We start from the raw sequence: 25,663 nt of genomic DNA on the forward strand, positions 1-25,663 counted from the left end.
GTCAACCAAGTACAAGAGAATGGGAAAAGATAAAAAATTCTCTTAAAAATCGCTCTTAGTGACTTGAGTAGGGCGAATTAAGTAAGTTCAGTTCTCGACAATTTTCGATATCGAGCGGGTGAAAATATAAAATTCGTCGCCAATTAGTCTTAGAAAAACCCTCAATTAGAACATATATAGACTGAAAAAATTGTGTTAAGTCGACGGTTTTGGAAGCCTAAAATTTTTTATAACCTACAGAACAGGAATAAAAGCTAAAAAAATAAATCAAACAAACCCGTAAAATTGGTGAAATAAATTTAAAATCTACAAAAAATTAGAAATTAATCACGTGCCTGAAATTCCAATAATTCGTTTCATCACTTCAAAAAACGAACCACAAAAAGAAAAACGCCCAAAAAACGAAGGCAGTTAAATCGGTGAAATAAATGTTAAATCTTATATAAAAATTATAAAGAAAATATTTTGTAAGCACGTGAGTCAGTTATATAATACCGTGTTATCACTTCCTTTATCCGGAACTCGTAGAAAGAAGAGAAATGCCTACAAAATATAATTGTATATACATTATATATGTATGAGTGATTCATTGCAGTCGACAGAATCAAAAAATTATAGTTACTTAATTTTATATTTATGAAATATTTTATAAACTTATTTAAAACATTGCCAATATGGGTTTCGGCATACATTTAATAATTACAACTCGATAAAATGTTCAGCTTCGATATTTTAGTCGTGAGTAACATTTTGTTTTGTATTAATACACAAAGCGAAGATAATATTATTCGTATAGGCAGAGCCCTATTTCATATGATAATGTTGAAGGCCACAAGGCGAGTTGATAGATCCGCGTCGGAATTTTTGAAAATCGCTTGAGATATGAGACGATCTAAAACTTTCGGAGTCGTTATATTATTTCGGAGTTATAATATTTCGGAGTTATATTAAGATACACATGTGTCACTGGCATCTGCATGCAAGATTCGGTTCCAGTGTACTTTTTAGTCCCATAGTTTCCAATATTCCGACTTACTAACAAACGGACGGACAGGATCTATACTTATTGATAATAAATAATGAAGCAACAGGGTAGGTAACTCTTCCTTCTACGTTTTACACACTTTCAACGATCAAGTATACCCTTTCAAAGAAAGGGGTATATATATTGATCTATTGCGATCTTCACTCGACAAATACAGAATCTAAATAGTCCAGGAACCAGAGGATAAACCTGCAGGAATGAACATGGACTGCTGCTTATCGGACCAGGCTTGTGAGGAAAGGCGTATCAGCAGGGAAATTGATAAGGTCCTGAAAGCGGAAAAGAAGAAAGCACGACGCGAACTTAAGCTATTGGTCCTGGGTAAGTGAAATCGGAGAATTATTAATTCCATGGCCAATGTATATAACCAAAAAAACCACAATCGCAGGCACAGGTGAATCTGGCAAGACCACATTCATCAAACAAATGCGCATTATTCACGGCAACGGATTTTTGGACAAGGAGAGGAAGCAGTTCACCAAAAATGTTTTCCAAAACATATTCATGGCCATGCAGTCGATGATCAGTGCAATGGATACTCTGCAGATTCCCTACGGTCAGCAGGAGCATAGTGTAAGACTAATTACTGCACCAATAATACCAAGTGATTTGCCTCCAATGGAGATCATATGATCCACAGAAACTTGCTGATCTTGTGAAGAGCATCGATTACAAGACAGTTACCAGCCTGGAGGCGCCCTACTTGAATGCCATCAAAACGCTTTGGAAAGATGCTGGCATCAAGGAGTGCTACAATCGTCGTAGGGAATATCAGCTGACTGATTCAACTGAATAGTGAGTGAGCGGGTCGATTTACTAAGCAATATCTGAGGCACATTTTACGATTATTAGTGCGGAGTTTAATATCTACTCTAATTATACATACTTAAAAAAGGCTCAATACTTTCTCTTGAATGTGATAATAGTTACATTTTATCAAAGCATTTGCATTAAGCATAATTAAAGGCTGCTGAATAACTTCAGTTAAAATCGCTTCATTCTTCATCCAATTAGCTTTTTGAACGACATAGCTCGAATTGAACGGAGTGATTACCAGGCAACTGATCAGGACATTCTTCATGTTCGAGCGCCAACAACCAATATTGTTGAGTATCCCTTCAATTTGGACGGTTTTCTGATTAGGTATTTGTTTAAAATATATTGAAATTAATAACTTCAATTAAATACTACAACACAGATTGGTGGACGTCGCTGGTCAACGAACAGAGAGGAGAAAGTGGATTCATTGTTTTTCCAATGTGACATCACTTATGTTTTTGGTTGCCATGTCCGAGTTTGATCTAACTTTGGCTGAATCGGAGAATGAGGTATTCTTTTGAAATTCAATTTTTTCCAATGAATAACCAAATTGCTTATTTCAGAATCGTATGATGGAATCTAAAGCTTTATTTCACCATATAATATCGTTTGAATGGTTTCAACACTCGTCCGTGATTCTGTTTCTAAACAAAGAGGATTTATTTAAACAGAAAATATTGTCAACGCATTTGGCAGACTATTTTCCTGAATATAATGGTAAGTTGACCCCAAGCAAACGTACATGTAAAGGATTTAATTTGACATCCTATTAACCAGGTCCAAAGAAGGATGCTAGGGCGGGCCGAGAATTCATACGGCAAATGTTTACTAGCGTGAAAACTGATCCTTACAAGTTAATCTATTCTCATTTCACCGTAGCTACAAGTAAGTCTGCTTTTTATTCTGATTTTTGAAAAAATCAGATCTTTTTGAATTCCTTGTTGGTGTTTTATTGTTATTCAATACAAAATCTATAGACGCTTTGCACACAATAACTAAATAAATGTTTTTGGTTTTGTAGATACTGAAAATATTAAGTTTGTGTTCACTGCTGTCAAGGACACCATTCTGGAATCGCATTTAAGTGAAACTAATTTGCTGTAACCTCGATTTCTATAAAATGTCTATTTAAATCATATTGATGAGGAACAAGGTTTACGTATCATATTTTAAAAATAAGGAAATAAATGTATGTACAACAGAAAATAATTTTTAAATTATTTATAAGCTATATTTGCCATCGTATTATAAACTGATGTATTTTAAAGGCGCCTTGTTGCTTTTGGACGTTAAAAAACTGTTTTTTATTTCAATCTTATGTTTACATATACAATCCATTAAATATAACACGGTTTACATACTGTTCTTATTCAGCCTAAACGCACTAACTATGAATCCAGCTGCTTTTAGCCGGGGTTTCAGTACACGTGAACTATCACAATAAAATCATATATATGTCATGCTTTGCATTAACCGTAGAACCTTATATGGGCAAACAAGCGAATTAAACATCACGATGATCAACAGTTTAAAACGAAACTCTCACACACTTAATAAGCTAAATATAATCTTGGATGGGGGCTCGTATTGATTCGGTTTTGGCACGTAAACATTTACATGACCACAAAGTCGCTAAGGTTGCGTTCAGGTTGGACCATGCTCGGTGGCATCAATTGCACCAGTTTGTTGAACAGGAAAGCTCGCTTATTCTTCAGCTCGGGTGTGCACTCCGTCCGCGCCCTTTTGGTGCATGAGGAGGAGCTCGGACTAGACGCAGTATCTGAGATTCCAGAAGAGATCATGCTTTCGTTCGACTCCAGGGAGAGGTTCTCGGTAGCGGGTCCATCAGCCACTTCCTCTGTAAAGAAACAAGTTGAGTCATCCAATAAGAATTCATTATTGACTAATAAAACCTTTGATCTTTGCCGATACATCGGAATCCGTTTCGAGATCGTCTGCATCAGCACACAACGCAGGTGTGTTACATCCTCTTTCAAGGTTACCATCATGGTTTTTGAAGAGTAAAGACGCAAGCTTGTGGAACTAAAAGAATAAACTCCGATATAAAAAAGATACAAAACCATAAGTAATTTCTTAGACAAACATTATTCAACTGCTCCGCATCGCTGTGATCAATAACATCGGCTATATGATGCCGTAAGTACTGCATTGCCTTTATGGGATCCTGGCGCGTCATCTCCTCGTAGCGCAGTTTACGCACCAAAAACCGACAATGCTTCAGGATCTCCTCTCTTTTGGGTCTAAAATATAAGGAAATTATCATCGATTACATTCAGATAGTAAATTACATACTTTTCCAGGCATAAAAGCCAAAAATCATCAAGTCTCAGCTGCTGCTGCTGACAGATTCCAGGATTTCCGCCAAACAAATAGTGGGTATTGGTCACATCATCATACACCAGCTGGTGGGCATAGCGAGGGCACGGTTCTAAGGTTCCATCACCCTTGCTGGCGCCCAAAATATTCATGTTGTTAATGGAGTTTGCATCCTGGCCACTGTGGCGACAGTAATATATCCTTGACCACTTGTGATTGCGCAAGGAATAAACCCAAAAGGAGTTTGATGCATCAATATGCTGTATATCACGACGATCCTTAACCTTACTTAGGCTCTACAAATAAAGAAGTTAAATACGAACGCCGGAATAATGTCAGAACTACTTACAGAAAAAACGTAAATTTCATCACGTTCACAGTCAATGGTGGCACGCAATGTATAGCCAGAGGAAGGCTCGAATTTGGCTTCGTTGCCAGCGGTGGTTCCGTGATGGGGGTGCTCCTTGTTGAGAACTGATATGGCCTGGGTGTCTACATCGTAGCTGAGAAACTCATCAAGATCCTCCTTGCCTCGTTGTCCGCCGTATATGTAGAGTTTTCGATGTTTCTATAATAGCGCGTACAAATACATATATCTGCATGCATAGCTTATAATGTATATTTAACATACGTTATGGAAAACCATGCAGTGTGTGATCCTGGACTTGATGGACATAACATCTGCCAGGGAAGCGCTGGCGTGGTGGCAGTCCACCAGAATCTGAGCCCAGGTGTTCGTTGCTATGTGATAAGAGAACAGCCCCGAATATTCTGGTTCTATCGCACCCGTGGCATTGACACTGCGAGGCGTGAGTATTTTGCCTCCGAAAACGTAAATTGTACGCTTATCGGTATCCATGCACATCTGGTGATCATAGACAAGCTGAGGACCACCCACTTGGCTGGTGTCATCGCATATTTGCATCCAGTTGTTAGCCCTCGTATCGTAAAGGTAAAAGTCGCTCTTTATATAATCCGAAGTTCGAATTGAGTTGTCCAGGTAACGACCAAGCATGAATACATTTTCGCTGATGGGATCAAAGACCATTTTGTGGCAGGATCGCGGTGTGGGCCCATTGGATAGCTCTGACCTTTCGCACAGTAGCGTCCACTGATCATCTTCGATATTGAATACCCAAAGGTCGCTCAAGTCCTGGTAGCCATCCCAGCCGCCGTACAGATAAATAAGTCTCCTTTTGGCATCCACCACCAGCTGGTGACCACCGCGGTTGCCTGAAATAAAGGAAGTTAACTGCTGACGATTGCTATTTGGAGACAAAAATAGTTACCAGGCTTTATGTCGCTTTCGGTATGCTTCATTTGCCAGCTGTGCTTGTAGTCCTGCTTATTTAAATACTCATCCATTAGGCCCTCATCTATGCACTCGACTATAAAGCGTTCAGCCTTCTCAAAGTCGCCCTGCAAAACCTAAGAAACAGTTTTTTTTATGGATTTAATACCAAACTTCAAAGGTTTTTAACGTGATCTATGCTGGGGATTCCTTTCTTACCAGACACTTATGCAGTTCGCTGATCAGCGGGTGCTCCAGTTGCACATTCGTTTGCTCCTGGAGCGCCCCAAAGGCACTCAAATAGCCCTGCTGGCGGAAGTGCTTCAGACACAGCTTAATGATCTCCACCTCGCGCAGCGAGTTGTAGTTCTTCATACGAGCACTGGTGTACATGGGGTCGTCCTGGCCGTGCAGCTCCACGTACCAAATGCTGAAATTGAACGACGGACCCCAGGAGAGCAGGGGCACGATCTTGAGGTACAGTATTGGTAGGTTTTCCGAACCGTCTTCGGTCAGGCAGCGCAGGTTGAATACTTCCGGTACGTTATCGTTTTTCAGGCCACTGGGGAAAATATTTGAGTTATATTGAAGAATGCATTTCGGAGAACCAGCTGAATAACCTACCCCTCCAGCAGTAAAACCATGTGCTCATCCTCCAAGCCGCCGTAAACACGGAATTTCTTGATGTTGCACACATGCGACTTCTCGAACTTGCCAAACTTGATTTTCTTCACAATGGCGGGACGGCGCAGCTTCAAGGTGAGAAATTGCGGCGGGCTGTTCGTGTACGCGGACCACCTAGATGTTTGGTCGTTGGGACAGTCCACCAGGACGTTTCTACGAATCGAATGGTATGGAAATTAGAAAGATGCCCGTTTAACAATTACGAAATGCGAGGCATCCATTTTCTTTTCCAAATTAGTACTTACTCCGGCAGATAGTTTGGCGAGTAGCTGGAGTAACGGTAGATCTCAAAGTTCAGGCGCTCGGAAAGCGAAAAAGGCTTCTGGCTGCTGGTATTCGTGCCGGAGACCGGGTTCAAAGATGGATTAAGGGCCGAGGACAGCGCCACCGATCCGTGCGAGCTGTTGTCCGTGGGACTGGATGTCGAGGAGGAGGACATGGCGAGTTCTATTCCAACGATCCTAGCGGTAAAAGGTTAACGGAGCTCGGCTATAGCTGTTATTACCGTTCTTTCTTGTCCGTACTTCTGTGCTTCCCTGTTCCACACCCAAAACAACCGAGTAACAGCTGATCGCCAGGGGCGTAGCCGTTATCTCATCAGGGGGTCGATTAACCGATTGTCTTACATTACATTGGCAAACGGTTAGCATTTAAAAACAATTTACATGGTGTAAGTAACCTATAGAATTAGGCTGTAAAATCAAAACAAGTAATATAAATTTGAAGTTTACGCTTTCATACTTCCGAGTGATAGGCGAGTGCCCTTCTAACACAACTTAATTTACGTTAAACCGATTTTTGGCTTAAGTGTAGATAAGTGTATCGCGGCGTATCGATTATTTATTTGAAAGCTGTTTGTTCGTTCAACCGTGATGCCTTTTTATCAAGCGTACATAGTTATTAAAATGTAGTTAGCGTTTGCTTTAAGTTGTTCGGTTGGAGTTATGTTTATTTGTTCTGATGATGGCAAAGTGGCTTGATGTCTCTTGTGTGTACTTGGGCGTTTTATTATGCCTTCAAAATACCATTGTGCGTGAATAAACCCGTATAAATACAGCTTTAAAATATATTTTAGTTTTTAGTTCTATTCCAATGGATACTTTTTCAAAATCAGAAAAACTGAGTGCATAGCAAACGGAGCGTATTTTAGCAATGTCTCTTGCATTCTGAAGCCAATAAACTGGACTCGATCGGTATTGAACATGGATTGCGACATAAGGGACGCGCTGACAGATATTAAAGTGAGAAGTTTTATTAATTTAAGTATTACAATAACATTGGCAATTTTCAGATGTCAGTTGAAGTATTCTACAAGGATTCTTCGAATTTTTACAAGCCCTTTGCCGTAAAATTTAAATTTGATGTTTGCCAATTGTTAAAGAATAAAACACAGCGTAATTTTTTGGAAAAATACGCTATTAGCCATTTGACGGAATGGACTAATGTAAACCACAGTTGCCCATATAGGGTAAGCTTATATAAGTCAAATTTCCTGTATATATGCAATATTTGTATGTTTCTAAAGGGTCATTTGATTGCGCGTAACTTTCGTTTGGACGAGGTCTCTCTGCCCATACTACCAATTCAGGATTACAAAATTGCATTTAACTTTTCAGGAGCCAAGCCAGGAATTCACTTGGGAATGGTTTTGATCTATTTTGAAATTCTAGAGGATTATTACAAACACAAAAAAAATAAGCCACTGCCCAAGCCGTTGAACTTTGTTTAAGATTCATATAGCTGCTAAGGAAATATACACTTTTAAAATTAGGTTTTAATACAAAGGTTAGTTTCGTGAAAATGATTCTGACAATTTTTGTCGGGTGTAACCGGCACCCATCGATATCGTAGATTTATGATAATTTTAGAGTACGGTCACTCTGTCAGTGTCGTGGCTTGGTTTTGCACGGATTTTGTATTTTTAGTTTTAAATCCATAATTAATAAGTAAATATGGCCTTTGACTCGATACCCAAGGATCTGAGAGGACTTCGCGCATGCCTCGTTTGCTCCCTAGTGAAGGTGGGTTATATTTTGCCTTGACTCGACACACATTTTCATTGAAATCATTTATCGCCCGCAGAGTTTTGATCAATTTGAGACTGATGGCTGTGAAAACTGCGAGGAGTTCCTGCGGATGAAAAACAACAAGGACAATGTCTATGATCACACTAGCAACAACTTTGACGGTATTATTGCCCTAACTACGCCCACCGACTCCTGGGTGGCCAAGTGGCAAAGATTGTGTAAGGCCTTAATAACTTCAATTAAAAAAGGGTATTACTGATATATTTTAATTCATTATCCTTTAGCCCGCTTTACTCGTGGTATCTATGCCATTTCTGTATCCGGAACACTGCCGCAGTCCACCTTACGTGACATGAAGAACCGTGGAATTGTCTACAAATCTCGGGACAGAAGTCAACGCTAAACAACCAGATTGCCGTACAAAATACATGTATAAATCTTTATTCTTTAATTTATAACAATACCACGAATACATACAATAGCAATACAAAACGAAACCGCATCAGTCTTCCAGCGAACTAACGCGCAATCCCTCGCCGCCGGCAGTCGTAACATGAACACCAAAGCCCGCCGATTCGAGCTCCTCCTTAAGCTTCCAGTATACCTCGTTGCACTCGTAGTTCTCTGGAAGCAGAACGATGACATAGCCACCTGCGCCGGCGCCCGTCAGCTTTGAAAAGAAGCCACGCTTAAAAGCGATGGTGAAGATCTGCTCCAGTTTTGGATGCGACACTCCGATGGCCTTCAACAGATCATTGTTGATCTGGAACAGGCGTTCAAGTTGCTCGAATTTCGAGCTATCGTCTTGGGCGTTGCCAAAGCTTTCGTAGAGTGGAACGGCGGCGGCAACAAGCTCCTCGCAAGCCTGCCAAATGGCCTCGATGAGCTGCGGAAAGGCCTCTCCCAGATGACGCACCTTAGCCACAATGTCTGCGGTGCTGCGACTCACACGACTGTCCACCAGCAGGATGTTCAGAGGTTTCTGAATCTTCAGCGACTGGAAGCCCTGTCCCTTGACATACCGCAACATACCGCCGTACGTGCACACAGTGTTGTCCAGACCCGAGGGTGTGCCATGATTAACGCGCTCCGATTCATAAGCCCAGCTCGAGATCAACGCCTGGTTTGCCTCCGACAAGTAGCTGTCTCTATCGAAGTGTCCGGCCAAAATGAGAAATGTTGTGGCCAAAGCTGCTCCGAAAGAGGCGGAACTGCCCAAGCCCGCACCCACGGTTAGCTGGCTGTCTACCTGCACCTGGAAACCGGTTTGCAGCGTCAGTTTCTTGTCGCCGGGTGCGGAGAGTACAGCGCCGGCCAGCAAATAGTATATGGAGATGAATGCCCGCTGGGTGTGCTGCTTGGGTGCATTGCCTCCGGATCGTTCAAGTTGTTTGGACACCTCTGCGCGGACGGCTTCCAACAGATTGGCCGTGCTGTCTGATGGGTATTTACTCCTGAATTCAGCCAGGAAGCCATTGAACTCCGGCAACTGGATCTCCAGTGTGCAGTTAAGGGCCTCCAGTTGAAAACTTGCCACCTGGCTGGCCTCCAGCTGTCGGAATTTCAGAGTAGTGCCCAAACCCACTACGGCGGCCAGGGCGGGACGATGATAGACCACGGCGTGTTCGCCATGAAGTATGACCTTGCCCGGAGAATGGACCTGGAACTTGAGCAGCATTGTTCTTGATGATCTCCGTGTATTGTTTGTTCTGTATTCAGTTTGGCTATGGCTTTATCGGTATATCAGCTGTTTCGAATTGTAATGCTAATGCCTTTCGAGCGGACGACCTGCGACGAGTACTTAAACTTTTATGGCTGTATTTCTTTATGTAACTTATGCATTTAGTGGATCATTTGCGTTGTTTATTCGGTAACTCCTATTTCTGCTTGCCGATTCCTGTGCTTTCCCTTTCACTTTCTTTGTGCGACTGGCGTTTTTCGGCTTGTTCGTCTCTTCGATCGGAAAGCGCAACCAACCATCAGCAAAACGAACAACAGGTTTTTGCGGCTAGTGTTTGCTGTTGTTGTATCGCCCGTGTATATGTATGTGTGACGTTGTTTTTTTTGTTTTATTTGGTACTACTATTGGGCTTTCACTTTCTCCCACTCTTCGGGTGTGTAGGATTTCTGGGAGAATGCATGGATTTCTTTCAGTTCTTCGGCCAGCGTTGAGTTGACTAATCTATGCTTCTGGAGAAGGGTCTTGCCGCTAAAGGCTGGCGATACGATTACGGCGCTGAATTTGCCGCCACAGCCGTCTGATTCGTCCGTAACACTCACGTACTCCGTCTGCAGTTCCCTTTTGAGCTTCTCCTCGAGGTACTTTGAGTCGTATTTACTCATTTTGGATGGTTTTTTTTTTCAAACGAAACGAGGTGATGGAGAGGGTGTGTGACCGTATGGGACTTCGGCCAAAAACAGGTTTTCCATAAGCCGGTTGGTGGTTTTTCTATCTGCGCTGACCTTGGCCACACCTAGCACTATTTTAAATGTTCTTTTTCGGGGGGTTTCCTTCGAATTATCTATTAAATAATTTAATATGAGGTTTGTCTAAGTGATTCAACAGATTTTGTCTTTGTTTATATAGTTTGGGGCAGCCATTTAAGTCTAAAACTACTAAAACTACTGTTTAATACAACATATTGTATTTAGATTCAGTTTCCACCACAGCGTATATTTGTAAACAATTATGAGACCCCATTAGACTTTTCGTTTCCTGCTATATTCCCTCATCTCAAACTTTAACATTAAGAAATCATTTTTAAACAAATCCAACCAAATTAGAAAGATAACTCATTTGATTAATCAGAATAACGGCTTTGTCTAAAACTAATAATAACGGCACACGGCCAGTGCTGCCATTCATAGTAAACGCCGCAAGCTATGCTTGTCATAACCTAGCCTATCAAAACTATCGATATTTCGTGCTCTCGAACTGTTTGCCGCCACCGTCGCTGCCGCAGCCAACTTCGCGCATTCATCGCATAATCTTGCGATAGCACGCGCAGATTTCCCACCATTCATTAAAAAAAAATCGCATGTAATTATTTACAATTTGTTTAAGCGAAACAAACATTGTTTTGTGTAAATTGCCTTTTATTTGTATATTGAAAGTGTGACTAACAGGTTGCACACTCGATTTTCAGTACGCATTAAACGAAACCAGTGTGCAGCACGCTTGATTGGCGAGGGGAAATTTGTGGAAAAATTAATTTCGTTTAGAGACAGACGCCGGCATTGCAAACATGTCCAAAACAGATACAGCTGCCGTGGAGGCAACCGAAGAGAACTCGGTAAGTTAATATAAAGCAGGCTTTGCCTAAGGACTTCTCTACATATATTCTGATCTCTGCCAGAACGAGACGACTTCGGATGCGGCTACCAGTTCATCCGGTGAAAAGGAGGCAGAGTTTGACAACAAAATCGAGGCTGATCGCAGTAGGCGCTTTGATTTCCTGCTAAAGCAGACGGAGATATTCACCCACTTTATGACTAACAGCGCTAAGAGTCCGACGAAGCCTAAGGGTAGACCCAAGAAGATCAAAGACAAGGACAAGGAAAAGGATGTGGCCGAGTGAGTTATACTCCCCATATAAAAAAGCCAGTTACTTTATTTATTGGTAAACTTTTGTGTTAAACAGTCATCGACATCGCAAGACAGAACAGGAGGAGGATGAGGAGTTGCTGGCGGAGGACTCGGCCACCAAGGAGATCTTTCGCTTCGATGCCTCACCAGCCTACATCAAAAGTGGCGAGATGCGTGACTACCAGATTCGCGGTCTCAACTGGATGATTTCGCTTTACGAAAATGGTATCAATGGAATACTGGCCGATGAAATGGGTCTAGGAAAGACCCTGCAGACCATATCCCTGCTGGGTTACCTTAAGCATTTCAAGTGAGTTCATAAACATCTAGTGTTTAAAAGAAATGTCAAAATATCATATTTGCCTGCAGAAACCAAGCCGGACCACACATCGTCATCGTGCCAAAGTCAACGCTGCAGAATTGGGTAAATGAGTTTAAGAAGTGGTGCCCTTCTCTCAGAGCCGTCTGCCTTATTGGTGACCAGGACACACGTAACACCTTCATTCGAGATGTGCTCATGCCTGGCGAGTGGGACGTTTGCGTGACCTCCTATGAGATGTGTATCCGCGAGAAGTCCGTATTCAAGAAGTTCAACTGGCGCTATTTGGTCATCGACGAGGCGCATCGTATCAAGAATGAGAAGTCGAAGCTGTCGGAGATTCTGCGAGAGTTTAAGACCGCTAATCGTCTACTTATCACGGGTACTCCGCTGCAGAATAACCTCCACGAGCTATGGGCCCTGCTAAATTTCCTGCTGCCCGATGTGTTTAATTCGTCAGAGGACTTCGACGAATGGTTCAACACGAACACTTGCCTGGGTGACGATGCGTTGATTACGCGCTTGCATGCCGTGCTCAAACCTTTCCTGCTCCGTCGTCTAAAGGCCGAAGTGGAGAAGCGTTTGAAGCCGAAGAAGGAGATGAAAATATTTGTGGGTCTATCCAAGATGCAACGCGACTGGTACACCAAGGTGCTGCTTAAGGACATTGATGTAGTGAACGGTGCTGGCAAGGTGGAGAAGATGCGACTGCAGAACATCCTTATGCAGCTGCGCAAGTGCACCAACCACCCATATTTGTTTGATGGCGCCGAGCCCGGTCCGCCATACACCACGGACACGCACTTGGTGTATAACTCCGGAAAGATGGCTATTCTGGACAAGCTGCTGCCCAAGCTCCAAGAACAGGGATCGCGTGTGCTGATTTTCTCACAGATGACGAGAATGTTGGATATCCTGGAGGATTACTGTCACTGGCGCAACTACAACTATTGCCGTCTGGATGGTCAGACGCCGCACGAGGATCGTAACAGGCAGATCCAGGAATTTAACATGGACAACAGCGCCAAGTTTCTCTTCATGTTGTCCACCCGAGCCGGTGGTTTAGGTATCAATTTGGCTACCGCTGATGTTGTCATCATTTACGACTCGGATTGGAATCCTCAAATGGATTTGCAAGCTATGGATCGTGCTCATCGTATTGGCCAAAAGAAGCAAGTGCGCGTTTTCCGGCTTATCACCGAAAGTACAGTGGAGGAGAAGATTGTGGAGAGGGCAGAGGTCAAGCTCCGTCTGGACAAGATGGTCATCCAGGGTGGCAGATTGGTTGACAACCGCTCCAATCAGTTGAACAAGGATGAAATGCTGAATATAATTCGTTTTGGAGCTAACCAAGTGTTTAGCTCTAAGGAGACAGACATTACCGACGAAGACATCGATGTTATTCTGGAGCGCGGTGAGGCCAAGACAGCCGAGCAGAAAGCAGCACTGGACAGTATGGGCGAGAGTTCGCTGCGGACGTTCACAATGGACACAAACGGAGAAGCAGGAACTTCTTCCGTATATCAATTCGAGGGCGAGGATTGGCGCGAGAAGCAAAAGCTGAATGCGCTGGGCAACTGGATCGAGCCACCGAAGCGTGAACGCAAAGCAAACTATGCTGTGGATGCCTATTTCCGTGAGGCTCTCCGTGTCTCCGAACCCAAGGCACCGAAGGCTCCCCGCCCACCCAAGCAGCCTATCGTTCAGGACTTTCAGTTCTTCCCACCCCGTCTGTTTGAGCTGCTCGACCAGGAAATCTACTATTTCCGGAAGACTGTTGGTTACAAGGTGCCCAAGAACACGGAACTGGGATCGGATGCCACTAAAGTGCAGCGAGAAGAGCAGCGCAAGATCGATGAGGCAGAGCCGCTTACCGAGGATGAGATCCAGGAGAAGGAGAATCTACTATCACAGGGTTTCACTGCCTGGACCAAGCGCGATTTCAACCAGTTCATCAAGGCCAACGAAAAGTACGGTCGGGATGATATTGACAACATTGCCAAGGACGTGGAGGGCAAGACTCCGGAGGAGGTTATCGAGTACAACGCCGTGTTCTGGGAGCGATGCACTGAGTTGCAGGACATTGAGCGAATAATGGGACAGATTGAGCGTGGAGAGGGCAAGATTCAACGACGATTGTCTATTAAGAAGGCTTTGGATCAAAAGGTAGCTTTCATTGTTGTCCTTTTCTTTCCGTTGAGTGTCTTTAATATATATGAATATATTTTCGTTGTAGATGTCGCGGTATCGCGCCCCTTTCCATCAGTTGCGGCTGCAATATGGCAATAATAAGGGCAAGAATTACACTGAAATAGAGGATCGATTTCTGGTATGCATGCTTCACAAGTTGGGCTTTGACAAGGAGAATGTCTACGAGGAGCTGCGAGCGGCTATAAGGTGAGCAAAAACTTGGCTTTAAATATGAGTAAACCCGTCATACATTTCCATTCTTTTACAGAGCTTCTCCTCAATTTCGGTTTGACTGGTTCATCAAATCTCGAACAGCTTTGGAACTGCAACGTCGCTGCAACACGTTGATTACCCTTATTGAACGTGAAAACATTGAGCTGGAGGAGAAAGAACGCGCCGAGAAGAAGAAAAAGGCTCCAAAGGGCAGCGTGTCCGCGGGCAGTGGAAGTGCCAGCTCCAACACTCCAGCACCCGCGCCCCAACCGAAGGCCAGTCAAAAGCGGAAGAGCGAAGTGGTGGCAACCAGTTCCAACTCGAAAAAGAAGAAGAAGTAAAGCGACAAAGCAAACAGATATTTTTCTGAGATTCGGCTCTACACTCAGCACTAGGCAGTTAAATAGTTAAGACAAGCGATTACTTAAACATATTTTACTCGATATAGTTAATAGTTCATATCTCACACCGGAAGCAATCCACCACCACCCCCAACCCAAGTTCTGAAGTTTTTTAAACACCCGCCTACACATCCGACTACATTACTATTGCGTGCCGCTGTATTCTATTCCAAATAATTGTGTATTGTGTTCTAAGACTATAATCATTATATTTATATAAATCAACACTACAATCTGTATATTTTATTTTATATTCAAAGGTGGATTCCCTATTAGTAAAAGGCGACATGTTCAATGTTTTGGTACTGTTCGCTTTATGTTTTGGAATGCTGAGCAACTTAACGTAATAACATATATAAATTCTATGAATTGCAGCTTTGTTTGTGTAACAGGGCACTTAAACTTAATATCATCTTGTTCATGCAGTCAACGGCATCGGCAATTTGGCATCCGAGCCGCTTGACCATGTTCAACATGGCCATAAGTTGGGTCTGATGTGGATGTGGGCTTTGCCTGCTTTTTGAACTCATACTTGTCTTTCATCGCGCTTCCATTGTTGGAGCTACCTGCATCTAGTGTAATACTACGTGTCTGTTTGAAGGTTGAACCCACACATATGGAATGCTTAATCGTCGCCGCTGTACATTTCGATGATCTCGTTGATACTGGCGACGGCACCAGCAACCAGGGCAAGAATGGAGAACACGCCCAGGAAGATGTTCTTGACCAGCTTCCACTTGCACACGCCCAGGCGGTCGGGCCACAGGTAGACGGTCTCCACGAAACTGGGCACAAAGATGCCCAGCAGCGAGAAGAACACGGCACCCACCAGACTGATGAAGGGTTCCAGGTTGGGGATAGCAGCAGCCACACCACCGCTCAGCAGGATAATGCCGCTGCGCAGCAGAATCTGTGTAATGTTGTGCTTCTCGGGACTGAACTTGTGATTGATCTTGCGCCAGAGGATCTCGTTGGGCACATAGAACTGCAGGCCAAAGGTGAAGAGGATGGCCACGGCCATCAGGAGCTTGGCGGTATCGCCCAACCACGCACCTTCCGGCAGATTCAGCGTGATGCTGCCTCGCACCTGGTCGCCAAATCGCACATATCCAAAGAATCCGATGATGGCATAGAGCGAGACCACAGTGACCATAGCAATGTTAAGCACGCCGGGGCATCCCAAGAATTGCTGGGGCTTCCTCATCGAGTTCTCCACGGGCATCACAACACCGATGCCCTCCATCGCAAAGATCACGGTGGCGAAGAAGAGTGGAATATGGGCAGCCTTGGCGATCAGTGGCTTGTCGGAGTAAACCAGCGGCTCGTCGAACATGTAGTACAGCGTGATAGCGAATGTGACCACAATGAAGATGTTGGCCATCATGGAGAAGGGCACCAGCCACTTCAGGTCACGGATCTGACCAATAAGCAGGCAGGGGATCACGGTTATGGCAATGTAAATGCGCACATCCCAGTTGATCTTCAAATCATAGTTAATGACATCGTGGAAGGATGTCGCAATAAATACAATATAAACACATGCCGCAGCATAGTAGGTGGCCATCAGTCCGATATCCACAAATTGCCTGGATTTAGATAGATAGATTAGCATTGAGGATCATCATCTCCTGAATCATCTGTAAGCTCTACTCACTTGGCGAAATTCGAGTAGGGTCGCATCCCCTTGGGTCCGTACTCGAAGACCTTCTGAGCCGTCTCAGCAAATCCCAGAGCCGAAACCTTGGCATCCCTGCAAATGTTATGCGAAGTTTTGACCTGCAAGAATGAAGAAACAAGTTGGAAAGTAAGTTAATAGGATTAATTTAAACTTTGAAAAAAGAAATTTATAATATAGACAGCAATTTATTGAAGGCTTCAACTACATCAATCAAACTTTAATTTATTGCAGTTCAAACTAATACTATACTAAGGCTGTAATTTAATTGCATGTCTAATAAATAATACTACTTCAATAATAATATATATATTAACCTTACAGACTTGACTTCCACTTTAGAGATAATCTAAAGCTTAAGAGGATGCAGTTTATTATTCACTAAGCGGAAAGCGATTATAAAGTATTACCTCACCATATGTTAATTGTAAATCAAATTAAGTTGAAGTGAGGAAGTAGCCGGCTAATCAAATTAAGAACATTTTTAACTAGGAATATATATCACAAAAAATACTAGTATCAGAGTTTGTTACCGAAAATAGTAAATCTAAATGATCGCCGCTAAGCACTTGAGAAGTTCCAAAATGACTGTCCAAATCCAATGGCCATAAATCTGCTGACTCGAGTGGCTAGTTTATGGAGTATGCTCGCATTTATTTTGTTTATGACCTATAGATGATCGGTGAGTTGGACTTTCCGAGAAACATTTGCTTGATTTACGCAATGTTTTGGCACGCGATTCCTGATGTCTGGAAATTTGGAGTGCAGCTAATTCTGCGTAATTACGTCTTCGGGATTCGCGAGGATCGGAAATGCTCGATCATAAATGGAAGTCGTAAAGCTACAACAATCGCACATTGTATCTTCGCCGATAAGAACAAGTGGGTCTGGACTTGGTTTTCGAGACGCGTGCAACGATTGGACTGCCCGTTGCAGTGCGCTTATCTGGGCAGTATATACGATTGATTCATTGGCTCCATTGATTGGGCACCTTGAACTACTTAAAACCCACGGTACTACATACGTCAGCCGTGGATTATGCGGCTCACCTGGTCTGGCTGCTGTCTGTCGTAAATTGCTTGAGTCAACAGCCAGAATCAGGTGCTAAAATTGTTGCCACTTCGCTTACCAATATATGCACGCAATGGGTGCAGAGGAATCCAACGATCAGCGTCATGGCCATTCCAAAGGCCAGACCGGCATTGTGGAAAGCCATTGGCATGGCCAGAATGCCCGTGCCCAGGGAACTCTTGAGCAAGTGCGCCAAAGCACCGCCGGCACTGGCTCCATTCGGATCGCGGTGCTCGAAGGGATGGTAGGGATCATCCGTGAGGGAGAGCTCCTTCTCTGTCAAGTTGGCTCTGCGAAAAGAAAAGATGAGAAAGTATTAACTTTGCATTCTATCACAAATATATCTACATATGTACATTTTTATTATTTCTATAAATCTATTAAGTTTACATCCTTTTCTTTGGTATTAAATAATTTTATATTCATTTATAATCACATATTTACAGAGAAGGAATTCTTTTTACATATTTTCTTCATTATACTTCATTTAAAAGGACAATCGAATGTTTGTTATAAAATTGTTATTTGTATTAACGTTAAGACTGTGGTAACAATAAACATAAAATCAAAAATTGCTTATTGAAATTTGCTATATAAAGAGGGAATAATACGGTTTTGTCTATTGAATCAATACAATGTAATTTGTTAAATAAAAGAGGACAATTAGTACGTTTTAGGAACTTTCAAATGTAAATAAATTTTTAAAAGTATATATTTTTTTGGACTCACACAGTTTATAAGTTTTAAATAAAACTGTTGTAGAAAAATACTAACTTAACTTAACTTAAATTATGGGTCAAATTCAATCGAATGCGAACTAAATTCGTCGTACTTACTTCGAGTTGAAGTCATTCATTGCGTTGGTGTATGGAGGCGGGTTCTCGGCTGGTGGCGCCGATGACAGGGATTCCTGTCCATCGGGGGTAAATCCCTTGTTATCTGCCATCTGGAAGCGTAAATAATCGTGGATCGATTGGTGTTTAATGGAATTAGCACACTTGATTGATCGGCCGCACACGAACGGGCTTTATCGGCGAAAGGAAGCACGAGATTCGCTTTCGTTGGCCATTTAAGGCTTGGGTTAATCCGCTCGAGGGTTGCTAGGCACAAGCCGGGCGTATCTTATCGACTCTTGGAAACATTCGAGTATTAGAATTGCCTTAGCAAAGAGATTTCTGGCACTGGCCGATCGTTATCGCAACTGGCTAAGAATGGGACTGGGAGTGGGGTCGAGCAAATAAACAACAATGGCACTTCGTTCATAAAATGCAGCTTTATGGTGCCCTAAAAGCGCTTGTAATTCGGCCATATAATCGGACCCTAAATCAGCGTCCATATAGTAGTCACCACCAATTTTTCCTATCGAGTTGATTCATTCCTGTGGGAAATACTTGACGTTCTTTCGCGGCAGCTGATCCACTTCGAGTGTGTTCTTTGAACCCAGATTAGCCTAATCTTCGATTCATTTGTATTTATGGCGCGCACCGTATTCTTTAAAATTTATGAATCTTTTATTGAAGCACTATGAAAATATGGTATTGAAGGCCGCAAATTTGTTGACAATGGAATGTTTAACAACCAATAAACGAGGTCACATGCTTGAATTCTTAGCTAATCAAATTTCATAAAAAATGAGTTAAACTTGAACTACTTAGTCTTAATCAAATGAATAAATTCATCCGTAATTAAATAAGATACTACTGTGATTACTATCTCCATTCGAATGGCATTCTTAACTTCGATCGATCATAAAGTCTTAGAGGAATGGAAAATTTTCGAAATTGAGCCAATATTTACCCAAAAAGTTTCATCACTGTTTTCGATTTCTCTTGCAAAGTTAATGAAGTTGAACTTTAAGTTGTTTAAAATTATACTGTACAGTACACCGTACTTAGTCATGCATTTTTGACGAAACGTTTAAATTAGTGTACAATATTTATAATTAAACAACTGGTTGTTTCTGTTTGCTTGAAAAAACTCGTAGTCCCTTGATTTATTTCGAAGTCGCGATAAGTATACGTAACATCACGTTTCCGGCTACTTACATTTCAGCTAGGATATTCGGATCGAGAAAGTTATAGGGAGCAAAGGAGGACCGAACACGTCCTCTGGCCAAAAGCAACTGAACGATCGGTTGGCCAGGCCAATGGGCAAGGGTTCTGGGCCGGGGGCTACGGCGCCGAAAAGTGTCGGAAAGCGTCGAAATAATAATAATAATGTCCAGATATGATAACGACTTAAAGCAAGACAGGCTACAACAATCAATAAAAAACAAATGCCCGCAGCATGCCACATTCACAGCCAATAGAAATAAAAAAAAAGCCTAAAGCTACCTTTAAAATCAATTATCAACTGATAACAACCTTATCGCGACCAAGCCGAAAAGAACCGAACCCATCGGAGATCCGAAGAACTCAATCCAGTTAACTGATTTGCTGACCACGGGGGACTAGGAACTGAAATCAAGAGTGCTCTGCCTATCAATGATGTACTAGTTCATTGATTTAAGGCAGCTCATTGGAAATGATAGTAATTAGCTATTATGCGAATCTATATCTATAGACCCTTGATGGCTAATTACGATCTAGGAAATCAAATAATTACGTTTAATGAACACTAATCGTGGTGGAACGCGTTATTATTATCAATATTATCTGTGTCCCGATAAGATTAGTGGACAGTAATACTCACTACACCATTGCTTTAATTCTTATATAAAGAGAGCCAACCCGTTGATTTGCGACTTTGAAAGCCCTAAATATCTTTTGATCGGACATTATTTGCTGTTTACCCAATGCGATTGCCTTTTATGTGGGGCGCGCAAATCGATAAATCGAAACGCTAAATCTTTATGATCGACTTCTAATTGGGTTCCAGTTACTGGGGGGGCCCCATTTGTTATACGATATCACGCGCCCACACTGCCCCTTTGATCATCATATCAATCATATCGGAACATTCGGACATTGATTAGTTTTCCCAGTCGATTCCAAAACTTTCGTCATATTCGCTTTATGACCAATTACATTAATTAGTTCCGCCATTTGAACTATAATTTAATTAAGGATCGCGTCAAGTGCGTCACCGCAGTACGTACATATATAGTCATCGATTTGGGCTTTACCATGGTGCTAATTGGCCATTAAGCCTTGGATCCCTGGCACAGCAACTAACTTCTTGGGTTTTGAGGGGTTTCTCCTAATGAGCGAAACGGAACACGAAAGATTCCGATTCAAATGTTTACTCAAACAATTATATAGTGATTTATAAAATCTTAATTGAAAAATACTACGTCAAACGATAAAAGCGATGTGCGGTAGGTGCGGCTTTTCGGATGTTGACCTGAATTCGTTGGAGAATTTTTAAAAAAAGATACTGTTATGATCGAGAAGATTGCCCTGTGTGTATTCCTTCTCCGCAAGGTTTATGGCTTACAAAACACGACCTTTATCTCCGGTTTTGCCTTATCGAAGCCATATACTCCAGTATTAACTGCATTATACCCTGACCTGCTTCCATAAGCGAACGGCCTTCCCACCTGTTGCATAAACCGAAAAAAAAAAAAACTGCGTACACCTGAAATGGGTGGGTATTTCGTGGCTATAGGAATTTCTCCCTGCCAATTCTCGAGCACCGCCTTAAGTACCTTTAATTGGATGCCGACTTTTTGAATGGCATTTCGAGTGGGATCTCTTTTCGTTCAATGCATTCCATTAAAGCCAAGACAGCCTTTTTGTTGCCTTTTTGTTACCAGTTTTCAGTTTTCAGTTTTGTTTTGCTTCGTCTTTGTTTCGCTTTTTTGCTGCTTTTGTTTTGCTTGTGCGTTCGCTTCACGTGCCGCAAGAAGAGGCACTGAGCAAAACCGTTGACCGTCCTGACAGACTGTCAATATCATTCATAAAGCCCCAAAAACACTGAGAGAAATATATGCAGCTCATTTTAAAATAAAATTGAAGTTTATTGAATTAACACAAATCAGTTTAATAAGTAACAGAAGTAACAATTGTGCAACATCTGAAAACTACTTTGCATTTTTGTTTGTTCAAGTTTTCTAAAACTAATTTCCAATATAAGATCTTTAATTTTTAAACAAATTTTTAAAAAGTTTCTTAAGTTAAAGTAATCCTGCTTGGTTCCTAATTTATGATCTGTTGACCTAAATGTAACTAAATTTGCGTGATTTGAAAGTCAGAACTTTTAATAAACCGTTTTTTTTTAAATTTGTGATAATTTCTCTCAGTGCAGGGGGAGTTGCGGGCTGGCAAAGGAGCCCAGTGTCAGGCGATCTCGTGTTGTGAGGTGGATTGGCTGGGAACTGCCTCCCACGACCTTATCGCACCCACTTTCGATATGCAAAACGTATGAGCCTGAGTGGCATAATTGATGGGACAGCTCGACAGCTTTGTAGTGCTGAACTTGCAGCTATCTATCTGATTATTCAACTTTCGGGCATTAACCATATTAAATATTAACGATGATGTGATAATGTGCCACCTTGCCGACTTCAAGTGACAACTGTTTGGGTGGGTTGTCAAAAGGGGGGGTTTTTTATTTTTATTTTTGTTTCGCGAATCTGAATTAAACGCCCGGTTTATTGTACCGTGAGTAGTGGAACCGTAAGGTAGCCGTCAAGATAAAACTGAGCCAATAATCTTTTATGGCATCCAATTCGACGCTTATCACCGCAACAAAAACAAAGGAGGCACAATGATTTTTCCCACTTAGCTTTGAAGGCAAATGCGGGTTCTGCGATCGAAGATTTCCAAGTTAAAGCCACTTCCTTTTATTATCACATGCATCCGATAAATATGCCTGATAACTCATTTGATGTGCGGGCATTAATTATAAATAATTGGGGCACATAAACACGAAAAGCGCCGTGTAAACAAACAAATCATTTGCCCAAAGCACAATAATTACCTTTTGGCCCGATTTAGTTCGCTGCGAACTTTGATGCGAAATTATAGAGAAATTATATTAATTGCCCGATCCAATCGTTTCTCCTCGACATTGACGCCGAAATTGTGACTTTTTCACACAGTCGCGTTAATGGGGGATATGCTCAGCGGTGCGATTATAGGTTCAGAATTTGCAGTAGCAATCAACACTGTTTAACCATTTGCTTGTTTAATTATTTAATTTTTAACACCTGCTCGGGTGTTGCAAGGATTTACGAAATTTGCGCGCGCGCTGTTCGTTTTTGATTTTGATCCCGCTGACGATTTGTTGTTAACTGTCGGACGATCGCTTAGTGACTGATATTAAGCCAATGTTTGTGCTTTAATTTGTTGCTCCGGTGGCGTCGCCAGAGCGGCTATAAACCCGGCCAGACACACACACAGAGATATTGTGCGTTTGTGTGCAACCACATCCCAGCGAAGCTCGGAGGCGAAGGCGTTTTGGCTTTGGTTCGGGCAATTAGCGCAATGGACAATAAACGTTACGGTGACGCAGGTGGTTCGAAGTCGGCCTCTCTCTCAAAAAGGTTAACAAATACAAATATATATATATATATATACATACATATATGCGCTGTGGGTATGGGTGCTTTCTACAGATCGCTCAGCATTGGGCATCCGACGGCCAGACAAGTCTGCCTCGCTCCATTACTCATACGCCGTGTGGCCGCGGAGGAGGTGGAGGATCGGTGTATTCGACGGATGAGGATAACTGGGTGCCCAGAGTGCAAGCGAAATATATTGTTGTTAGGGGCGGGATTCTTATCTGCTGTATGCGGTTGCTACTTTGTCGAATTGGATTTGTTTGGCTTACGAACACACACCGCTTATCTGATCGCATTGCTTTCTTTCGGGAAAATTCCCAAGTACCCGTCCTGAGTTTTAGGCATACTTTTGGGGGCCATCACCTCTTCGCTGATTACTCTTACTTTTGAAGAAAATCAAATCACCCTGTATCCTACACAGATAACAATATCTATCAATAAATTGCAGCAGCTAAGATACATGCAAACCAAAGACACTAGAATAATAATAGAATAGAAATAGAATAATAGAACTAGTTATTCTAGTGTCTTTGTGCAAACTGTACAGTAAAAGCTTAAGCTGGGATTTATAAAGAAGTTGAGAACACACGAACAATTGAATTTAAAGTTCATTACTCCGAAATTAAGAACTTTTAAAAGTTCTAAAAGAGAAACTGGTGCTATTATTTATTTTATAATTAGCTAAAAGCTAATTATAGGAATTTAGGTGACTATTGTTACAATTATATCAAAATTAAGAACTTAATAATTTTACAAGCGTAATAAAGTTATAAATCCCCGATAGGCATTCATATCTTTTTCAGTGTCTCTGCGAACTTGCAGCACGAGAATGCGCGACACTTTGCAGCTCTTTGAGCTCCATAGCCAATACCACCCATTTCACAGGCAGTAGCCCCCTCCTAACAATCACTTAGTGCTGCCTTGGAGGCTTCTCTTTTAGACGGAGCTTAGTGATTGACTTGTTTCAAGTAGCCAGCTCCCCTTGTTAGCTGGTTTTGTTGTCTAACCATAAAATATGAAAAAACGATCGGTTTTGTTTGCTTAGTTAGTTTGCGGCGTCAGTGGGACAGTGGAAAATTTTAAGCGGCATGGAAAATGCTGTAGACAAAATGCATTTTCCACGTGATGTGCATTCCGAATTAACCGAGTTCAAACAGAGTTGAGCCAAATCGATTGTGTGAGTTTTATGGGGGCACTAAATCTGGAGGCAGTTTAGGGCCAATGGCGTAATTAACTATCGGTTAGACAAGCGATTTCGGGAATTGCGATTATATGTCAGGAGTTGATTGGATATAGTTCTGCCGGGCTATGGATATTGTAAAAAGCGTATCTTTAATTGCAGAACACCAACTGATAAAGTATGATGTACGAGCCATGTTGTATTGTTTAACAAGGTTTTCTATTGACGCAAGACAACTGCACGTTGCGTATACGACATGTGGAAGCCTTGGAAGGCTGATGGACTGATAAGCTAAAAGGTTCTGCGATGAACGAGACCTGAAACCCTTTTGAAGCAGGTCAAGTACTTAGTCTATAGCCGCTGCAATATTGACACTACGATTTCTTATCGATGTGGAATTTGGAAAACATTTACTACCCCTGCTGTCCGCGTATTGACAAGGCCTCTTGTCACCGGATTCCGCTTCCACTTCCCTGCCTCATTACAATGCGCATCGTATTGTAGTGGCATTCGTATATCTGACCAACTGATCGAGCTTGAGCAAATGGAAATTTAACGTACTCCCGTCGAGAAATTCGCGTCCAAACCACATTGTGTGTGTGTGTGCTGATTATCGTTCATAATAACGAGTCAAAACAATAAATAATTGATTTGCTTCCGCAATTGGCTTCCGGATCTGCCTTCTCGCCATGTCTTGGGGTCAACTCGGTTCGAAATGGACGCATCGAGCACTGAGTAATTAATTAATTGACTAATTAATATGCACACTGCGCAGCTTGCCGGTTGAGATTTTGGACTTAGATTCCTACATTTCGGATATAAACAGCTTCTGCCAACGAAACTGACCTTGCCCGATGTCAAACACCCGCGACGCATTTTTAACTTACGGCCACATTCGCAAAATTCGATCATGAATGGAGGTGAGATGGTGACGCAATGTAGATTCGCAACCAAAATCTGGGCTAGTGGGGGTGCGCGCTCCCAGTCATCCGTGTGACAACTTCCTTGACTAACCGGTTACATCTTAAACGGCGGCTCCACAAAGTGAATTTATTTAGCGCCTGTTTTGTGTCTTGTTATTCCAGGTGACAGAACCCCTTTGTTTGAGCGGGCCCCAAAAACACAATAAGTGTGGCGGAGCACGCCCTGTAATATAAATATTTGCAGCATGCAAATTACCTGTTGTGCAAATGACAAACGAAGGCACACTCATCTGGTAATAAAAACTGCCACTTGTAGGTTGATTCGCCATGCAATCACACTCAGCTCGCATGACAATAGAAAGTTTCTAACTCTGAGATTCTCAAGAAATCCCGATTTCC

At 42.2% G+C, this 25,663-nt stretch overlaps 8 protein-coding genes across 14 annotated transcripts; 4 read left to right on the top strand and 4 right to left on the bottom strand.

The window, feature by feature from the left end:
- Positions 1 to 5: 5 nt before the first annotated feature.
- On the top strand, positions 6 to 3,373 carry LOC6734192 (G protein alpha q subunit). The gene is made up of 9 exons (XM_016167940.3): positions 6 to 475; positions 1,203 to 1,366; positions 1,434 to 1,618; positions 1,686 to 1,840; positions 2,060 to 2,188; positions 2,244 to 2,373; positions 2,428 to 2,581; positions 2,642 to 2,749; positions 2,886 to 3,373. Exons 2-9 carry the CDS (start codon positions 1,243 to 1,245, stop codon positions 2,966 to 2,968), a joined length of 1,068 nt encoding a protein of 355 aa, XP_016027223.1. The 5' UTR covers positions 6 to 475; positions 1,203 to 1,242; the 3' UTR covers positions 2,969 to 3,373.
- Positions 3,141 to 6,852, bottom strand: LOC6734193 (muskelin). Of its 2 annotated transcripts, none has more exons than XM_016182238.3 (11): positions 6,701 to 6,852; positions 6,422 to 6,637; positions 6,117 to 6,329; positions 5,712 to 6,054; positions 5,491 to 5,629; positions 4,833 to 5,434; positions 4,551 to 4,769; positions 4,178 to 4,497; positions 3,969 to 4,125; positions 3,778 to 3,907; positions 3,141 to 3,722 (listed from the first exon to the last, which is right to left on the bottom strand). In XM_016182238.3, the coding sequence occupies exons 2-11, from the start codon at positions 6,613 to 6,615 to the stop codon at positions 3,478 to 3,480; spliced, it is 2,562 nt and encodes an 853-aa protein (XP_016027225.1). In that variant the 5' UTR covers positions 6,616 to 6,637; positions 6,701 to 6,852; the 3' UTR covers positions 3,141 to 3,477. The 2 variants fall into 2 exon arrangements, with proteins under 2 accessions (XP_016027225.1, XP_044778596.1); XM_044922661.1 differs by having other exon boundaries at positions 6,682 to 6,826.
- Positions 6,853 to 6,979: 127 nt separating this feature from the next.
- LOC27206649 lies at positions 6,980 to 8,016 on the top strand. Of its 2 annotated transcripts, none has more exons than XM_039292153.2 (3): positions 6,980 to 7,205; positions 7,259 to 7,417; positions 7,468 to 8,016. In XM_039292153.2, exons 1-3 carry the CDS (start codon positions 7,137 to 7,139, stop codon positions 7,903 to 7,905), a joined length of 666 nt encoding a protein of 221 aa, XP_039148087.1. In that variant the 5' UTR covers positions 6,980 to 7,136; the 3' UTR covers positions 7,906 to 8,016. The 2 variants fall into 2 exon arrangements, with proteins under 2 accessions (XP_039148087.1, XP_016027226.1); XM_016182451.3 differs by having other exon boundaries at positions 7,104 to 7,417; positions 7,468 to 7,644; positions 7,702 to 8,016.
- LOC6734195 (transcription elongation factor SPT4) lies at positions 8,016 to 8,700 on the top strand. The gene is made up of 3 exons (XM_002081188.4): positions 8,016 to 8,197; positions 8,259 to 8,421; positions 8,488 to 8,700. The coding sequence occupies exons 1-3, from the start codon at positions 8,129 to 8,131 to the stop codon at positions 8,604 to 8,606; spliced, it is 351 nt and encodes a 116-aa protein (XP_002081224.1). The 5' UTR covers positions 8,016 to 8,128; the 3' UTR covers positions 8,607 to 8,700.
- LOC6734196 (mevalonate kinase) lies at positions 8,616 to 9,881 on the bottom strand. Its single transcript, XM_002081189.4, has one exon. It carries the CDS (start codon positions 9,879 to 9,881, stop codon positions 8,706 to 8,708), a length of 1,176 nt encoding a protein of 391 aa, XP_002081225.1. The 3' UTR covers positions 8,616 to 8,705.
- LOC27206619 (bolA-like protein 2) lies at positions 9,768 to 10,546 on the bottom strand. Its single transcript, XM_039292155.2, has one exon. It carries the CDS (start codon positions 10,544 to 10,546, stop codon positions 10,286 to 10,288), a length of 261 nt encoding a protein of 86 aa, XP_039148089.1. The 3' UTR covers positions 9,768 to 10,285.
- Positions 10,547 to 11,087: 541 nt separating this feature from the next.
- LOC6734198 (chromatin-remodeling complex ATPase chain Iswi) lies at positions 11,088 to 15,142 on the top strand. 3 transcript variants are annotated; one of them, XM_016167943.3, is made up of 7 exons: positions 11,088 to 11,243; positions 11,350 to 11,496; positions 11,560 to 11,777; positions 11,845 to 12,099; positions 12,159 to 14,274; positions 14,345 to 14,505; positions 14,567 to 15,142. In XM_016167943.3, exons 2-7 carry the CDS (start codon positions 11,449 to 11,451, stop codon positions 14,850 to 14,852), a joined length of 3,084 nt encoding a protein of 1,027 aa, XP_016027229.1. In that variant the 5' UTR covers positions 11,088 to 11,243; positions 11,350 to 11,448; the 3' UTR covers positions 14,853 to 15,142. The 3 variants fall into 3 exon arrangements, with proteins under 3 accessions (XP_016027229.1, XP_039148066.1, XP_044778595.1); XM_039292132.2 differs by having other exon boundaries at positions 11,099 to 11,243; positions 11,318 to 11,496; XM_044922660.1 differs by having other exon boundaries at positions 11,137 to 11,496.
- A 60-nt stretch (positions 15,143 to 15,202) lies between these two features.
- LOC6734199 (proton-coupled amino acid transporter-like protein CG1139) lies at positions 15,203 to 25,359 on the bottom strand. 3 transcript variants are annotated; one of them, XM_016182235.2, is made up of 5 exons: positions 25,229 to 25,359; positions 18,495 to 18,604; positions 17,717 to 17,948; positions 16,567 to 16,688; positions 15,203 to 16,498 (listed from the first exon to the last, which is right to left on the bottom strand). In XM_016182235.2, exons 2-5 carry the CDS (start codon positions 18,602 to 18,604, stop codon positions 15,538 to 15,540), a joined length of 1,425 nt encoding a protein of 474 aa, XP_016027231.1. In that variant the 5' UTR covers positions 25,229 to 25,359; the 3' UTR covers positions 15,203 to 15,537. The 3 variants fall into 3 exon arrangements, with proteins under 3 accessions (XP_016027231.1, XP_016027230.1, XP_016027232.1); XM_016182234.2 differs by lacking the exon at positions 25,229 to 25,359 and adding an exon at positions 22,579 to 22,945; XM_016182236.2 differs by lacking the exon at positions 25,229 to 25,359 and adding an exon at positions 19,704 to 19,807.
- Positions 25,360 to 25,663: the final 304 nt, after the last annotated feature.

Source organism: Drosophila simulans, chromosome 2R (genome assembly GCF_016746395.2).
Source record: "Drosophila simulans strain w501 chromosome 2R, Prin_Dsim_3.1, whole genome shotgun sequence".
NCBI lineage: Eukaryota > Metazoa > Arthropoda > Insecta > Diptera > Drosophilidae > Drosophila > Drosophila simulans.

Coding starts and splice junctions, on each gene's coding strand:
- LOC27206619 (XM_039292155.2), bottom strand. CDS start 10,546: ATGAGTAAATACGACTCAAAGTACCTCGAGGAGAAGCTCAAAAGGGAA.
- LOC27206649 (XM_039292153.2), top strand. CDS start 7,137: ATGATGGCAAAGTGGCTTGATGTCTCTTGTGTGTACTTGGGCGTTTTA. Junction 7,206..7,258: donor TATGCCTTCAAAATACCATT/GTGCGTGAATAA, acceptor TTTAGTTTTTAG/TTCTATTCCAATGGATACTT. Junction 7,418..7,467: donor ACGCGCTGACAGATATTAAA/GTGAGAAGTTTT, acceptor GGCAATTTTCAG/ATGTCAGTTGAAGTATTCTA.
- LOC6734192 (XM_016167940.3), top strand. CDS start 1,243: ATGAACATGGACTGCTGCTTATCGGACCAGGCTTGTGAGGAAAGGCGT. Junction 1,841..2,059: donor CTGACTGATTCAACTGAATA/GTGAGTGAGCGG, acceptor TCATCCAATTAG/CTTTTTGAACGACATAGCTC. Junction 2,374..2,427: donor TGGCTGAATCGGAGAATGAG/GTATTCTTTTGA, acceptor TGCTTATTTCAG/AATCGTATGATGGAATCTAA.
- LOC6734199 (XM_016182235.2), bottom strand. CDS start 18,604: ATGGCAGATAACAAGGGATTTACCCCCGATGGACAGGAATCCCTGTCA. Junction 17,949..18,494: donor ATGAATGACTTCAACTCGAA/GTAAGTACGACG, acceptor TTCTTTTCGCAG/AGCCAACTTGACAGAGAAGG. Junction 16,689..17,716: donor CCCATTGCGTGCATATATTG/GTAAGCGAAGTG, acceptor TCATTCTTGCAG/GTCAAAACTTCGCATAACAT.
- LOC6734198 (XM_016167943.3), top strand. CDS start 11,449: ATGTCCAAAACAGATACAGCTGCCGTGGAGGCAACCGAAGAGAACTCG. Junction 11,497..11,559: donor AGGCAACCGAAGAGAACTCG/GTAAGTTAATAT, acceptor GATCTCTGCCAG/AACGAGACGACTTCGGATGC. Junction 11,778..11,844: donor AAGGAAAAGGATGTGGCCGA/GTGAGTTATACT, acceptor TGTGTTAAACAG/TCATCGACATCGCAAGACAG.
- LOC6734195 (XM_002081188.4), top strand. CDS start 8,129: ATGGCCTTTGACTCGATACCCAAGGATCTGAGAGGACTTCGCGCATGC. Junction 8,198..8,258: donor TCGTTTGCTCCCTAGTGAAG/GTGGGTTATATT, acceptor TATCGCCCGCAG/AGTTTTGATCAATTTGAGAC. Junction 8,422..8,487: donor GGCCAAGTGGCAAAGATTGT/GTAAGGCCTTAA, acceptor ATTATCCTTTAG/CCCGCTTTACTCGTGGTATC.
- LOC6734193 (XM_016182238.3), bottom strand. CDS start 6,615: ATGTCCTCCTCCTCGACATCCAGTCCCACGGACAACAGCTCGCACGGA. Junction 6,330..6,421: donor TCGCCAAACTATCTGCCGGA/GTAAGTACTAAT, acceptor TTCGATTCGTAG/AAACGTCCTGGTGGACTGTC. Junction 6,055..6,116: donor ATGGTTTTACTGCTGGAGGG/GTAGGTTATTCA, acceptor TATTTTCCCCAG/TGGCCTGAAAAACGATAACG.
- LOC6734196 (XM_002081189.4), bottom strand. CDS start 9,881: ATGCTGCTCAAGTTCCAGGTCCATTCTCCGGGCAAGGTCATACTTCAT.